General features: G+C 42.9%; 1 protein-coding gene across 4 annotated transcripts in view; it reads right to left on the reverse strand.

The window, feature by feature from the left end:
- Positions 1–16205, reverse strand: part of LOC122967184 (speckle type BTB/POZ protein) — a 92366-nt gene that overhangs the window by 30402 nt on the left and 45759 nt on the right. For all 4 annotated transcript variants that reach the window (XM_044331709.1, XM_044331707.1, XM_044331708.1 and 1 more), the window contains exons 4-6: positions 14674–14795; positions 10546–10697; positions 2773–2900 (exon numbers count right to left, since the gene is read on the reverse strand). In XM_044331709.1, the coding sequence (XP_044187644.1) occupies positions 2773–2900; positions 10546–10697; positions 14674–14795 (402 nt within the window). The remainder of the gene's footprint in view (positions 1–2772; positions 2901–10545; positions 10698–14673; positions 14796–16205) is intronic.

The raw sequence follows: 16205 nt of genomic DNA on the forward strand, positions 1-16205 counted from the left end.
TTTAATCCAGTATCATCTTCATTTTTTTTTCCTCTTTGTCTGTTCTTCTTCACCCCCGGTGGCTCGATGCCACCCGGCGTGCCCACTTCTTCCTGAGCAGGCCTTTCCTGCGAGCTCTCTTCTCCCTACGCCTCCTTTCCCTCCTTCTTTATCTCTCTCTGTCCCTCATGCTCTCTTTTGACAGCCAACGCAGCACCTTTAATGGGAGCTATCTCCTCATTAAATACCTGCAGGTGTCTGCAGAGCTTTGGCAGGGATGGAGACAGAAAGAGAGATGGAGACAAAGAGACAGAGAGAGAGAGAGAGAGCTCCTGCTGGTGTTGTTCAGGCCCTCTCCGACATGACATATAGCCAGATTCCCTGTGCTAAATTTGAATTACTAATGTCTCCAGAGGCAAGTGAACTGAGCACAGGGACTAAGGGGTCAGGAGGAGAGGTTGAGCCAGCATCCCCCCCTCCAACAGTGATCTGGCTTCTCCTCATAGCCTTTTTCGCCTCTATTTGACACTCTACTACACAGAATGAAAGAGCAAGGAAGACGGGAGGCGAGGGAGGGCAAAAAGTAAAGAGACTGAGCTGAGAGGAGACGAGGGACACGTGGGAGAGCTGAGGGGTTAGGGTAAGAAATGTGTGATGCTCCAAATGGGAGGCAGCGAGAGATAAAAGAAAAGGGAAAATAGGAGGAGGAGGAGGAGGAGGAGGAGGAGGAGATTGGGTTTGAATGAGAGATAAGATGGAGGGAGGGGGAGGAAGTGGAGGAGATGAGAGACGAGAGAGAGAGAGAGAGAGAGAGAGAGCTGGGCTCTGGGGCGATGGGGCTCTCTCAGATGCAGGACGGGACCATCTGGACGAAAGCGGAGCCAGGTCTCTGACGGTAAACACTGGGCTTCACTTTCGCATGGAAAAGGACCAGGAAAAGAGATTCAAACACCCGCTCCACACTTTTCTTACCGCCATACACCCAGCGCGCCACTCCGCCAAAAAACCGCCCTGCCCACATGTTGTGGTGGAAAAAGCTACCAGACTTCACTGTTGGCAATCTGATGGTTTACTGCACATCCCACTTCCAGACTGCTTTTCTTCTAACATACTGTGCTGCCTTCCCATATGTTTTAGAATTGATTTTAAAGTGCTGCTGCCTGTCTGTATATCAAGCGGTTGGCTTTAAGAATATGAACTGTGTAGACCTCTCAGGTCATCTGGGGCCATTCAGCTAAATGTTTCCAGAGTTTAAAAAAAAAAATAGTAGAGCTTAATTGATATGCTGCACACGGTATAATTTCCGTAGGGCCTGAGACTACTATTAAATCATTTTCTTTTTAAAATACAGACAATTTTCTCTGCCTTTTTTTATTTATCTACTTTCTCCTTAAATGTTTCTCTGTTTTACACAGCTGTTATATCGAGCACGTACACTTTTTTTTTTTTACTTTAAATGTGCTATATAAAATCAGGTTTGCTTTGCCTTGATTGTTCATCAGCAGAGCCAGCTAATTAACACAGTACAGCAGAAATTTATGGGGGAAGAGGAAGTGGCCACTGAGGAGTTAAACCAGCAACCCCCCCCCCCCCCCCCCCCACCTCCAGGAGAGTGGATGAATTCAGTGAGAGAGAGAGAGAGAGAGAGAGAGGACTCTTCAAGGTAACTAATCCCTCTCTCCTCCAGCTCATTCTCTCCAGCAAACAGTCTCATCCTCAAAATTACGTCCCAACGAGACACGCCTGCACAAACACACACACACACAATATATGCATAAGAAACAAGACACGCGCACAAACACACTGCTCTACCAACCCCCCCCCACCCTCCCTCCTTCTACCCTCCATCCCACATGGCTCTGGAGAAGCAGCACTGCCCCTCCTATCCCTCTGTCAATAAGCCCAGTTTGGAAACACTTTAAACAGACTTGAACATTGCTCCACTACAAAAAGGGAAAACTTCAAGACATGCTCTCCTCCATACCCGCAGGGTTAATTAGAATTGTTTTAAACAGCCACTGCCATGCTTTTTAAACATTTATGGGTGCATGCATTACAACTAAGGCATTAACATATCCAGAAAGTTTAACCTCTTCTCTGCTCCCCGGCTCCATTATGAGGAAGCAGAGAGGAACGAGAGAGAGAGAGAGAGACAGAGAGAGAGAGAGAGAGAGAGAGGACAGTTGACCTCTGCTGCCCCCTGTGTTACAGCTGAAAAACAACAAGGGAATTTTCAATGAGGAGCAGCAGCCAGCTTTGGATCAGAGGTGTCGGGAGCCAAGCCACCATGCCCGCTGAATGACAATCAGCTTGTATGTTGGTGATGAGAGAGAGAGATCTAAACCCAGAGGCTATGTAGTACCAATAAAAACATACATTATTCACTAACAGGGACATACAATGAGCGGTAGTGTTGAATAAAAAGATGAGTGAAACAGGAATTACAGTTGTGATTACTGCAAGGCAAAAAAAAACCCACCAGTATAAACAAGAACTTTAGGTATTTCAACAGTATTCTTTTTTTTACATTTTATTTAAATCAAATGTTCTGGGGGTAATCCAAACAGTTCCACTAATGTGCACACACTTCTCAATCAGTATAATCCAACATCACGGTTTTAAAAGTTATTCTGTGTTCGTCTGTGCTGTTTAAACATCTCATTTGATGAATAATCACTTTTAATCTAGCGATATAATCAGGATTATCATTTTTGACTGCGCAGCTCGTGCCGTGGGAAAGATTTCGAGCTTCGAAACGACAACAGTGTGAACTCCGTCTCAAGGGGGGCCTACCTCACAGAAAAGTGTTAATTTGTCATCGGGCAGCAGACCGTTGGCCTCGTCCAGCAGGAAGTCCCTCCTTATGAACTTTTTGAAACCCCAGTCCTTCCCCTGGACAAAACGGTACGCCCTCTGGCTTTCTGCAAAAAAAAAAAAAAAAAAAAAAAAAAAAAGAAAAGAAAAACACGCAGACAAGCAAGGAGAAACAAGATTATTTGGGAGACTTTCACAACGTGATTAAGCTCCGCGTGTGTGAAATGTGTGTGTGTGTGCGAAAGAGAAAGTTTGTTATGAGTCATGGCCATAAGCGGCGGAGGAACAATGGCGAAAGAGAGGCTGGGTGCAGGAAGTATTGCCTGCAGGGAGCTTTTAACACTTCAGAAGAAAACAGAATCTCTCTCTCTCTCTCTGTCTCTCTCTCTCTCTCTCCCTCTTTCACTCTCTCTATCCTCTCGCTGCCACATAAAGACTAGTGGTAAACATGAGACAGAACTGCTGTGCCTCTTTGGCCAAGAAGTGAGAAATTGCAGGGATCAAAGCAGTCCAATTATCATGTGTTTATGTAGTGCCAATTATCTCTGACAGTGGCAGGAAGGATTCTGTAACACTCAGTTGCACTACAAAAGACACAGGAAAGGTGCTGGAGTTCCTGTGTGTACAATAGTCACAGTGTGGGGGCGGTCGTAGCTTTCTGCAGTCACCTAACAGTCACAAACGCTCAAATGCAAGGTCAATAGATAATAGCTATCGACTATGACGGCTGCAGAGATCACAGCGTATTAAAGCTAATTGCCGATAGAGAGGAAGCGAGGCGTTAGCGCATGAATTCTGCAAGTAACCGGAGCTCTGTTGGAGGGATGTAACGCCATTCTTTAGAGAAATTACATCATTCTCCATTTTGTTAATGAGAAAGAAAATGCTTCCCCGGGCGCCGTTCTGGGATTTCTGAATGTATTCGGTCGAGCTAAGCTTCGGTGACAGACCCTTTCTCTGCGTGCGGAGACGTCGTTGTCCGTTCTCGTTAGGGCGGACACGGCTCACCGCACGATGAAAGTAATAACTTAAGCCCTTATGTGTGTCCCGTGAAGGGTTAAACAGTCTCAAACCTCGCGAGAAAAAGTTCAAAAAAAGAATCACTGGAAGCCAATTTATTAATCAGGTCTTTTCGTTCCTTTGTTAGATTTCATCAAGAGTCTTCTGAAGATGACCTGCACATCTGACATTAATGTGCATCTGGATGATTGGATTGTGTTGAGACTGAGCAAGAAATAAATTCACTAAAAACACACTGAAGATTCAATCACAAAAAAAAAAAATCAGATTGGGTTGTCGGATATTCATTTGGCTGCACTACAAAGGCTGTGCATACAGTATATCAACTCTGTATCTGTGCATGGATCCAACCGGAGAGGATACATTCGAACCTAACAGACACACTGTGAGTGTTAAGACGGGGCGGTGATGTGCCTGTGGCAGGCTGTGATTTGTGAGAAAGGCATCCAATTTCAAACTATAAATTTAATGTAAATTTAATAATATCCCTGGAGGACAGAAATATTATCAGATGAACAATTATTTGACACTTTTAAAATGGAAAATAAGAACAATGGGCCTCTTGCGAGAACATTTTCTTATTCTAAAACTTTTTTTTTTTCTGTGAGGTTCGCTTGTACAAATGTTCCAAGCAGGATTAAAAAAAACTCTCTTAACTGCACAAACTTGTCATGAACCGCTCGTTTCAGCCTGATTAATGTCACCAGGCGGCGCACGTTTGTGAGATTTGATCATTAGTCTAATCAACATCCTTAAAACATCCATATAAGGCTTCATGTTCGGCTCCGTTTATAGGCGAATTTAACAAAAACGTTCCCAAAGAGTAAAAGCAAGAATATAACACCTCTTTGACTTGACATTAGATGCTAAAAAAAAAAAAATGTCTTTCTAAAGTAAAGTGATCCGTGTGACTAATATGAGAGGCGGTCAAGAGATGTGACAGTCACAGAGATATTAGATGAGAGAATGTTATAGCCTACAGCGGGTGATGTTACGCTGTCAGCTACAACAAAAGACAATACTGGACAGAAACCTGCAGAGAGACCCCGAGGCAGCAAAGTCATAAAATCTAAAAAAAAAAAAAAAACCTCTCAGTAAGTTGGCAGCCACGACGACGGACAGAATATTAATTTTTTCATTGAGTTTGCTTTAGTTGATTTCGGTATCAAATTCATTCTCATTTAAAACATTATAATTAAGACAATAAAAGTCAAACACATGTTTTTCCTCTTGTGGAGTAGTTCTTGCATGAGGCCCAATGTCCGGCTAAAAGAAAGCACAAAAATGAAAACAACTATACAACACGTGCATACATGAGTGAGCAATATATGCTCACTATAAGACTTTTAGCTCTAAAATAATACATTTCTAATTTAATTTAACTTGACTTGATTTAAAGGCCTCAAGTTCAACATTCATGACATTTGAGACTTCTGCAACACATATCCACGATTCAATTCATATGTTAATGCCAGATGATGGAGAAAATGATGAGGATGACCTTTAGAACTTCCTTAGACGTGGTTAAAAGGGCATTAACTGAGCTGAGACTCTTGTTAAAAGCTGACTGAAGCGGATTTAAACTTACACAGTCGCCACATAGCAAGAGGTCATCACCTCTCACGCGCTAAACATTAATTCCTCTGCAGCGCGTGTGTGTGCTCACACTATATGTGTTTAGCCCCGGCAGTTCAAACAGATATCTCTTCAGGCTTGCTCTCGCGTAGAGATCCCAACAGGAGATCTGCTGACAGATCACAGCGGGAAGCGCTGAGATGAAGTGTCAATGTTGCTGTAAGATCCTGTGTCAAATCCCCCCCCTGTTTGGATCTGAGGGAGCAGGCAGCCAAAGAGGGGATTGGTGGAGGAGTGCAGTGCATATGCAGTTATTCCCACCGCTGCTCATGCAGGGGGTCCTTCACTGTAATCCCCCGCCTCTAGAGACTGTGTACGCAAAGAAGCTGACAGGAATCACTGTGCAAACACACACACACACACATAAGCATGCATGCCAATGCAAAAAAAAAACAAAACATACAAATCTATGCGTTCCACTTTTCCACAGCACTCTACTTTATTCATTGTTCTGTCACTGTGAGTAAAAGAGGGGGGAGTGTCAGTGTTTCCAAAAAGACATTAAGTTTTTTTTTTTAGAGCAGATCTCTCAAGCAAAGCTAAGCAGGTTTTGAAAGAGAGTCAAACTTCTGCGGCCTCGGTGTACTGTAATGTTTATGGCTGACACAGAACGACGGTAACTGAGTCCCTCTCGAGGGTCCGATGAAACTCCGCTGACTTTCACCCGCTCTTTCATGTCTTTTAAACGTGTTCGATAAGACATGCGAGACCCAAGGCGCGGAACGTCCTTGTGAAGTCGCGTTATTTGGGTATGAAACAAGACTGGCAACGATGAGTGAGGACTTCCCCCGTGGCGGTATCTGAAGCTAAACTCGGGTGTGAGAAGAGAGGTTGGCATGAGGAAGACAGGGAGAGGATGAGGTGAGGAGAGGTGAGAGGGAATGCTGAAAAGAGACTCTGGCGGACAGGGGAGGGAAAGAGAGAGGTGTGACTTCTTCAGTGCTCATCCGTGACAGAGAGGCGCCTGTGTGTGTGTGTGTGTGTGTGTATGTGTGAATAATGTGCGCATGCATAAAGGCAGCAATGATGAGGGTGTGTGTGTGTGTGTGTGTGTGCTGAGCTCAGCTAATGCCATGCTGCCACATCTCCAGTGGGGCATCAGAAACCTGCACTGGCAGAGAATCAACTGCAGGTCAGATCGCTGCCTGGCGCTCGCTCTCTCTCTCAGCGAGCTGGCCAAGGTGGCGGGAGTGCAACCGCTCTGCCAGAATACCAAAAAGAGCTGGATAGTAGTAGGGAGGGGGGGGGCGGGGGGGGGGCGGGGGATCCAGCGGGAAAAGTGTGAATGACGAAGTAGACCGGTATGAGAGAAAGATTAATAAGCGTAGATGGGGAGATTGCGCGACGTGTCACAGCGCTCTTGTGGTGAGGATTAAAGCATGGGGGGGGGGGGGGAATTATCATGGAGTGTGTGTGAAAAATCACAGTTACGACGTAGACATGTATAGGTTCAACTCAATAAAGAACAGAGGTTTTTTTTTTTTACCACATTAAAATACACTTTGATAGTTCCCGGGCGTTGAAGAGTGAAGTTTCTCACCCTGCCAAAAAAAGACTGAAGGTGATGAGGAAAGTGAGAAAAATGAGGCCCGAGTCGGAGACAGAAGAGGAGAAGAAGGGGAGAGCGGGAGCCGTGCCAGAGTGTTTAAGTGAGCAGGGCATCCATATTCAGACACGGGGGCTCAGGGGCACGGTTGGCACACAGAACGAGAAGGTCGCCAGAAGACGAGTTGGCATGTCGAAAAAATAACAGCCGACGCAGCAGCCAGAGTCAACATCTCTCTCTTCCTGTCTGTCACTCTTCGGGTCTTATCTTTCACACGTTCGACTTTAGAAAAATCCCTCCACTAACCGCTGCTTTCAACCACCCACAGACCAGACTCGCATCCCTTTCCTGAACCCTCAAAACCAGTTGATGTGAAAGGGCAATTAGGGGAGCCGTCTACTGACAAGACCTCAGTCTATACAAGTGTATTTATCTTACTAGTATCAGAGTATAAATACAATTTAAAGCTTTTATTCCCTCTACGCGCTGATTCACATCGGTTCACATAAAGCAGACAGACATACAAACATGACACACAGTCTTTCAGAGAATACAATCTAATCTCTATTGAAGATTGAGCTCTATAAGCTAGTGTCAGCACAAACATGTCTATTGACATTCTTTCTACCAATGTCAATACCATCTGATTATGTAAAGACTGACCAATAGCTTCTAGTCTATTAGCATTGCTCCACTCACCCACACAGAATGCCTGATCACCTCCATCAGTTACCGAGGGCAACAGACTCTGACAAGCTCACATCCAGAGCTTCAATTAACTGAAACCTTAAAGAAAAAGCACAGATTCTCCAGCTCCAAAGTATAGAAGTAGCCCACACTAAAAAAAAAAAAAAAAACCTGCTGTAACTAGACTCTCCGGCCGACTCATATGCACATAAGCTCACTTAGCCTTTGGCTACAACACAACAAAACCACTGTCTGTAGGGGAGACTTAACAAGGAGACTATTTGAATACAAAACAGCTTGCGGCAGAGGATGAGAACTTTCCATCTCTCCTCTCCGAGCTGTCAGAACAAGAGTCTGCAGGGGGGCAGCTGTTTTCTCTGGCACGGCGAGGAGGAAGAGGAGGGGGTGTCAAGAGACGAGTTACAACCCACCCAACAGCCTCAGAAGAGAGAACCAGCACATTAAGCTAGGGAGAGAAATGATGTGGCCAAGCCGAGTATGGGAGTACGGAGCGGGGAGGGGGGGGGGGGTAGTAGTGGTGGTGGTGGTGGTGGTGGGCTGCCACTGCTGCCTGAATCTATCTCCATTAGCAAGTACGGACCATCAGAGGATCCAGACACAGACACATACTCTCTAGTGGGGGGCTCAAGGGCTGACTGATGCGGATGGGGGGGGGCGGGGGGGGGTTGCTTCATCAGATAATGTCAAGCTTTCCAGTCAGAATCTGCCATCGTAGCGCAGCCTTCAAATCTCGGACTGTATTTATATCTCATCCTTTTTAAGCGCCGCGGGGGATACTTTAATTTACAATACGCACACGTCAATCCGCCGCACTTCAACGCAAATCAGATTTTATACCTGACTCAAAAAGCCTGGATAGAATTAAACGCTGAGTTAATGGCCTATGCTTTTTTTGCATTAAAAGGCAGAAACTGGCTGGTAAGTGGTGAAGAGTTTGCCTCATCCAAAAAAAAAAAAAGCTACAAAAAGACAGAAATTCAAACCGACACCTCAAACAAAAAAAACTTCAGCTCTGTAGGTGTTCAGCTCAACCATTTCCAGCAGGTAGATTTTGAACATGTGCCAGTGATTCAATGCCAGCTGCTTATGGTTTCAAAATGTTTCTTTCTTTACTGATTATCAACTCCTCCTTCTTCATAACTATTCCGGTTTAAAGTACTCAGACTTAATATGCATTGTATTAAAAAAAAAAAACACTCCCCACAGGGATGCAGTGTATAAGCAAGGCCAAGCAATGACCTGCCACATAAACAGTCCACAGCCACCCAGCTTTCTTAATTAAGGCACTTTGTTTTTATTTGGCCTTTTTTTTCCTAGAGGCCTGGATTAAATTGGATTCTAAATGATCCAGAACCAATAGAGCAATCTTTACTGCCATATTCTTAGACGGAGTGCTCACTAAACTGTCACAAATATGCTGGCAGTTGGGTAATTTTCTTCTGTGACAGGGCGAGCGAAAGTGGAGGGCCCAGGTCTCCCCAAGGGGATTGTGGGAAGATTGGAGGAGGGCATATGGCAAGAATGGGATGGGGTGTGCACCATAGAGCACACCATTTATAGCTGAAAGCCCCTTGAGACACAAAAAAAGAGAGGAGGAAAATGAGATCCTCTTCACTTCACTCGGTATTCCCTACATTCAGGCTTTTCTGGGGGTCATTTAGGGGGAAGGCAATGCTCACAAAATGGCCCAGCAGTGAAGTCAAACAGCTCAAATGTCTGTTTATTACTCATACCGCAGGAAAATCCTCTCTGCATTACCACATAACCGCCAGCATACAGTATAATAGCCAGGAGAGAAAGCTTTAAGGACAATAACCGCAGCGAGGTTTAGTTTTCATGCCGCTGAGAATGAAGAGGTAGTATTTCAACGTCGCCGGACAGAAGCGGAATAAAAAGGGGATAAAAGTAAAAAGAAAAGTGACGTCGTGAATGCGAAAGAAAGGAGGGAGAGAGAGAGAGGTCTAAGAGAGCAAATGAGGGACTGAGTTAGAGTACACAAGAGGGGGGGAGGTGGAGGGTGTCAAGTTCACATGAGGGAATGTTTCTCAGCAGGAAAAATGATTTCCCTTTCTACAAAACCTGCACCGCAGGGGGTTGTACACAGTTTCACTGCATACGCCTCCGATTCAAACACACTTCCGCCTCCCCACCTCTCCTCTCTCTCCCTCCTCCACGCTTCCTGTACAGTATGCTGCAGGGTACTGGAGGGAGAGGGGAGGCAGCCAGAAAGCCTGATAACCAGGAAGCGGTCACATCTGGCCCTCACTAATTCAATTCCACACAAGTTTGCTTTTCCTCCCCATAACATAACCTAATTAAAAAAAGCAGAAATTGGAGGCACATTCATTTCCAATTCATCAACGGGGAGAGAGGCTGACGCGAAGACTTCTAAAAAGGTTGGGTCTTTTTTAATTAAAATCAAAATTGCCCCGCGCTACTTTGAATTATATATTTACTAGAAATGAATCCAACCAGCAGTGATTACACAAGCCCATATGGCTATCAATACCCTCACATTATTAGACGCACTTGGAGTATTAGACACACTCCCCACCTCCCATATTTACAAATTTCAGAGCCCCTAAGACACAGGTGTGGCAGAAGTTTTTAATTTTCAACCTCTCAAACTTTGAGAAATCCTTAATTTTCTACTGAACACAGACTCATGCGCAGGATAGGCATGAATAGCTTTTCACTTATTAACAACAACATGTTTCCAACGACAAGCTACGAAAATTATGAGAGCAGTGGACAGTTACAGAGAATGGAAATGAGGACTATCTGTTTCAGAGTGCAGATTAGTATGAGTCAGAGTCGTTTAGGGCCTCGTAGCTCTGACTTACCCATCGCTTTGGTCTCTTCTCCCTTGGCGTTGAGGATAGAAAACTTAAACTTGGCGCGCACTTCACTTTTTGGACAGCTGACCAGGAGGAGGTAAAGTGATAAATAGTCTTTACTCTCCTCATCCAGACCTTTAGGGTTCACACGCAAACACCTGGAGGTAGGAGAGAAGAAAGAAAGATTGATAAGACACCTGGAGAGTCATGCGGCGCTTCAAATCTCTAGAGGCATTTTTCTTCATAACTGTCAGCGACAATATTATTCTTTAACAAATGTATTTCACACCTACTCTGTAAAGACTGTTTAGGTGTGTTCAAAGCATATTTTCACCTGAAGTCATTCACACAAATTTGACCACTGAATTTTTTGTGCAGTCTGTGTTTAGTCGCCTAAAACATCCAATATATTAACTGTACAGATGATAGCTGTAAGCTAGCTAGCAACGGGCACATCAATCATGTGTTTGGGAGAGTACCTGTGTGTTTTCAATGTTTTTTTCTGTTATTTCCTTCTTATTCGTGTCTCTGTGTGTTTCTGAAGTACATTCATAAAGCACAAGGATACGCACAAATTATTCACTCAGTGTGAAACAGTCTTTCCAATGTCTTTGCATGCTAACATGCTGCATCTAAAATTTTCCATTCTTGGTTTTATAGTCATGTATTTCATCAAAATGATGGCTTCTGACCAGGCCTCACAGTGTCGTTATCAGGATATCAAGTGAGGAGGAAAATAAAACCCTTACAAATGCAATTTATTTAAAAGCAGGAATCAAAACCACCGTGCTCTATTCATTCACTCAACATCATTCACTTGTTTTATAGACGGCTGAGATGAAACACAATGAACCAAAAGCCAGTCTGAGCATTTAACACACACACACACACACACATAGCAACATAAACACGTGCCAATATTTCAATGTTAAACAGCAATAAACTGGCGAGAGGCTGAACTGCCAGAAGCGAAACACTGTTTCACAGTCCAAGTGTTTGCAGGAAGAGAAGAAAACACTGCTGCTTCAGTTAAACAACAGAAAGTATCCCGATATGAGTATCAATATGATGATACTGTAGCCCAGAACGAATCACAACATGGATTATTTGACCCCGCCTCTGACTACAGATTCCTGGCTAACCTTCCTGACCTTAACGATGAAAGAAGAACCTACAGTAGATCCGGTGTTGCAGGCGAAATGCATCCAACTTTCTTTGAAAACAGGAATTTGTCGGGCACATGAACAATACGTTTTAACCAGGCTGTTCAACTAAGATTTGCTGTGTTCAGCACATCAATGCTAAGGTTGAGTCATAGTCTTTTTTTATGTCTACAGAGAGAATTTTCACAAAAGAATCATCAGCTTTGTAAAAATGTATTTGTGACGCATGGTTTTGTTTGCTGCACAGTTTTAGAACAACAACATGGACCCCGGCCATATGGACTCTTTAGTTATCATATGAAGCATCTGAGAGGTGGGATTATGTAAAAACCATTTGAGATGTAGGAATTTTACAAGCACAAGAAAAAAAAGCAAGAAAAACTGTAAACATTTGGAGTTCTCTAAACTATATACTGACCAAAGCTAGAATTAAATGTGTTTAATCAAATGTTCCCTGTGAACAACTACTGAAAAATGAAAAAACAATGAGTGAACTGAGTAAATATGCATCTGTTTATAGCACCAACCTGTCAGATTTTTCATACAGGCACTAGTTGGTACCTTCCCTATATTCTTGACAGGCTCTTATCAATTCATCAATACAAGTCTTCTCATTATTTTTATTATATACAATTTGCACCCTCCTCTTTCTTCTGCCTGACCTGCGGTGGATTTTGGTTCCCGGTGTTCTAACAAGAATCTATAAGAGCATCAGAGTGAGGTATGATAAACAAGGCTGGAAAACAACAGGCAGAATTGTTCACTCAGGTAAAAAAAAAAAAAAAAAAGCAGGAAGGCACTTACAGGAGGGAGCGGACTAATGGCATAATGTCTGACAACAACATAGGTTGCTGTGGGTTTTTGAAGAAATCGTGCGTATCCGTTTGTTTCTAATTTAAGCCAATAACTTGGCGATCGCAGACTCACTGTTGTGTGTTATTTTACCCGTGGCTACAGTCATTACTTTCAGCCTCCCTCAAATCGTCTATGACCATGTTGCCGTGTGATAGTGAATATGTTTCACTGCTCCCGTAAGCTCCTCTGTGAACATGAGACAGTTGAATGTCATTTTAACACTAATCAATATCAGAGTCTGGCCAGTGTTTCTTAAGAGTACAGCCTGATAGATACAGGATTGACTTCAGTTGGTTTTTTTTTAACAATTGTGACCAAGAAATGTACTGGCAGAACATTTTACCATTGAAAAATAAACTTGTAACTACTCTCTGGTGGATGAACCATAGAAACTGTTTCAGAACATATACATATACAACATCCATTTTGCGCCATTTATTTGGGTCGGCATGGCCGTTTTATTGGTCGGGCTCTAATATACAGTATATACACTGAAAACCTGATTACTGTTCATGTAAATCTAATAAGATATAAGCAAAAGTTCTCATCAATCCAGCTGATTATCCATCCATTGGTCCATTTGAGTCCAGGTTGCAGCAGGATAAGCCAGGTAGTCCAAAATCTTGTGAGAGCTGAGTTGTTGAAATCTGCTAAATATTCAGCCATGACTGAGTTGGAGAAAGGAGTGCCTGGAGGATTTTGTTGTGTTTGAGTACAGAAAGTGTAGCTTAGTATTATCTAAAAGATTTGGCTGAATATTTAGCTGATTTCAACAACTCTCCCAAGATTTCTCAGCAAGACTTCTCCTTGAGCAAGACTTGGTTAGACACAATAACAAACAGACCGGATCAAGTGAAAAGTAAAGAAAAACATTTTATTTCTCCGTATGGTCCTCTCCATAATGTTGTCAGACACTTATAATGACAATCTGAGCCTGTCAGCGGCAAAAACAAGCATTTTTAGTGGACGTACATTGACAGGCTTAATTGCCCTGTCAGATTACATTGCAGCCTGTTGTGCAGCTGCTGGCTGAAGCGCTCTCACTCAATACTGGACCAATTTCAAAAATTGTTGTCCCCATTAGTCACTTAGAAACAAAATGATGGGAAAATAGGGTCCAGGTTGAAAAATAAGTTTCCCTTATCTGCTAGTCTACAGGCATTGTCCCCGACCTCTAGTGACACGGAAGAAGTGTGTCGACCAAGAAAGTCAGAAATCAGAGTCTTAAGCATCCATCCATCCTTTTTTTGCCACTTATTTGGGTCTGAGTCGCAGCAGACTAAGTAAGGTAGCCTATATGTGCTCCAGTTCAAGGGACCAAAAGGTGTTCCAAGGCCAGATAGAGTATATAATCCCTCCAGCATGTTATGGTCTTCTCTCAGTTGGATGTTTCCTGAAATATCTCCACAGGGAGGCGTCCAGATGCCCATACCAACGCCAAGGAGCAGCAACTGTACCACTCTAATCTGCTCTAATCCAGAGAAGGAACTCAGTAGTAGAGCCACGTTTACTATTTCAGGACAAATCTCACCCACCGATGGCATCTTGCCACTGCGGAGTGTTTTGACTACTTCAGTGACCTCCGTTCAAGAGACGATCACTCTGCCTCCTCCACAGAGATCACGTCTTCAGCTGTTAGTTTGTTTTTCATAAATAATATTTTGACATATTCTTCACGCAGCACGTCTGAAAAAGCATTTACACATATATTTATCTCAGTGTTCGCTACGGTTAACATACTGTATCTCACTGAGCCTATTATAATGTGAGAAAAAAAAAAGACAGATTTGACTTAATTCAAGCTACAAAAACGTATTATTCCAAACACATATGCAAGTAAACATCAGTGCTAATACTACTAAGAGTAGCTGAAGGCACAATAGATACCACTCAAAACATGCTGTCAGAACCGTATGATTTAAACTACCTATGTGTGAGCAAAGCACATGGATGTTGATGGATTCAATTACTTGGAAACAATCCTCTAATCTCAAAGAATTTAAATTTTTTAGTGTGAATTTAGAGGAGAGCTGTTTGAGAAGATGTGCTCAAAATACTGTGAAAGACTGTTTGCATTATCAGCGTCCGATAACTACGATGACCGGCCTTCACTAACCATTTGAGTTTGTCGTTGGCTCCCGAGGAGAAAGTGGAGCTTTTGATGACCTCTCCCATCTCCTCGCGACAGAAACTGAAGTTGTTGATGGTCCACATGTAGGAGAACTTCACCACTTTGATCTACGCAGGGGGAAAAAGACACAAGAAGGACTGAGACCAGATCTCTTTATTTATATATTTATCTATTCTATATGGGTAAGTGGTGTTTGGTCAGCCTGGACTTCAAAACCGCACATCAAAACTGCCTTTCATCTTAATAAACACTGACAACAAACGGAGGGAGAGAAGAAAGGATATTCTAAAAGCGGCAACAGAAAAAAAACAGAACAATTTCGCAAAGACCTAGAGGAGATGAAAAAAACACAGACATCATCAGTGACATACTTTATCTAGCTCGGTTCTTAACGGTAAAGTGATGTCTGGACTAGCGAAGCATGTACTGCGATGACTGAATCAAACCTTTTCACGGTATAGGTAACCTTTAAAGCAAAGAAAACACATCATATGAGAGTACCAGCTTTCCTGAGAGATAAATTAGGGTTGTAATATTGAACCAGTGAGGAAGCACTCATATCATATTCATATCAGTTCACAGATAAGAGCAAGGCAAGTCCCTTACAGTAATATGCGTGTAAAGTTTTTTTTTTCTGATTTATCACCTTCTTCGGTCTGACATGCAAATTCAGATGCAACGCCCACATCAGCAGAGGAAGAGTGGGCAGCAAAAAGCTTCATTTTTTTCAGTCTTTCACTCAAGTTCGGGTTGTCTCACTCACAGTCAGCTCCGTTTAACATTATGCTACAACTCTGACAGAACACTAAATAATGTTAGTCCCATGCTGACAGAAACAAAAGACACATTTCTGTTTTGCAAAAAGCCTTCAGAAATATTACGAGGCAGATAACACACCTATCTGTCAGTGATCATACCCCGAAACTCCTGACAAAAACAGATCTCATGTTGTATTGAGTGATAACTGTATACTCAGTAGATGACAGCGAAATTAACATTTATTTACATAGAATGGATTCACTTTCATATAAAATGTTTTTCATCAGTGAGAGGAGATTGTATAAGGTCTTGGAACAAAAGAAAAACTGCAAGTAAAGTTTCATCAAAGGGGACGTATCATGCTTTTTGTGATTTTCTGTTATTTTTATTCTGTTGTGATGTCGGATGTCTTTGTTAAACATGATCAAAGATCCAAAACTTGAGGTAAACGTATGTAAAAAATGCTTCCTGAAAGTCAGAAGCCGAAGCTTCAGCCTGCTCCGAACGCTCCGTTTGCAATGTTACATCTACTTCCTCCTCGTGATGACGTCAGATTGGTCGCACATGCCAACAAAAGGCCATCTGTTGGTAGCCTTTGTTGCTAAGGTTGTTACTAAGGTCGTTCAACAGGTTGTTCACATTGCTCCCGCTCGCATATTTCAGATCAGATTCGGGCTCGAACATGTACAGATGCATTTGAAAATTTTCCATTTTGAGTAAAGAACGAGAGAAAGAAATGAAATAATAGTACTACTGTT

The sequence above is a fragment of the Thunnus albacares genome, chromosome 17 (assembly GCF_914725855.1).
Source record: "Thunnus albacares chromosome 17, fThuAlb1.1, whole genome shotgun sequence".
NCBI lineage: Eukaryota > Metazoa > Chordata > Actinopteri > Scombriformes > Scombridae > Thunnus > Thunnus albacares.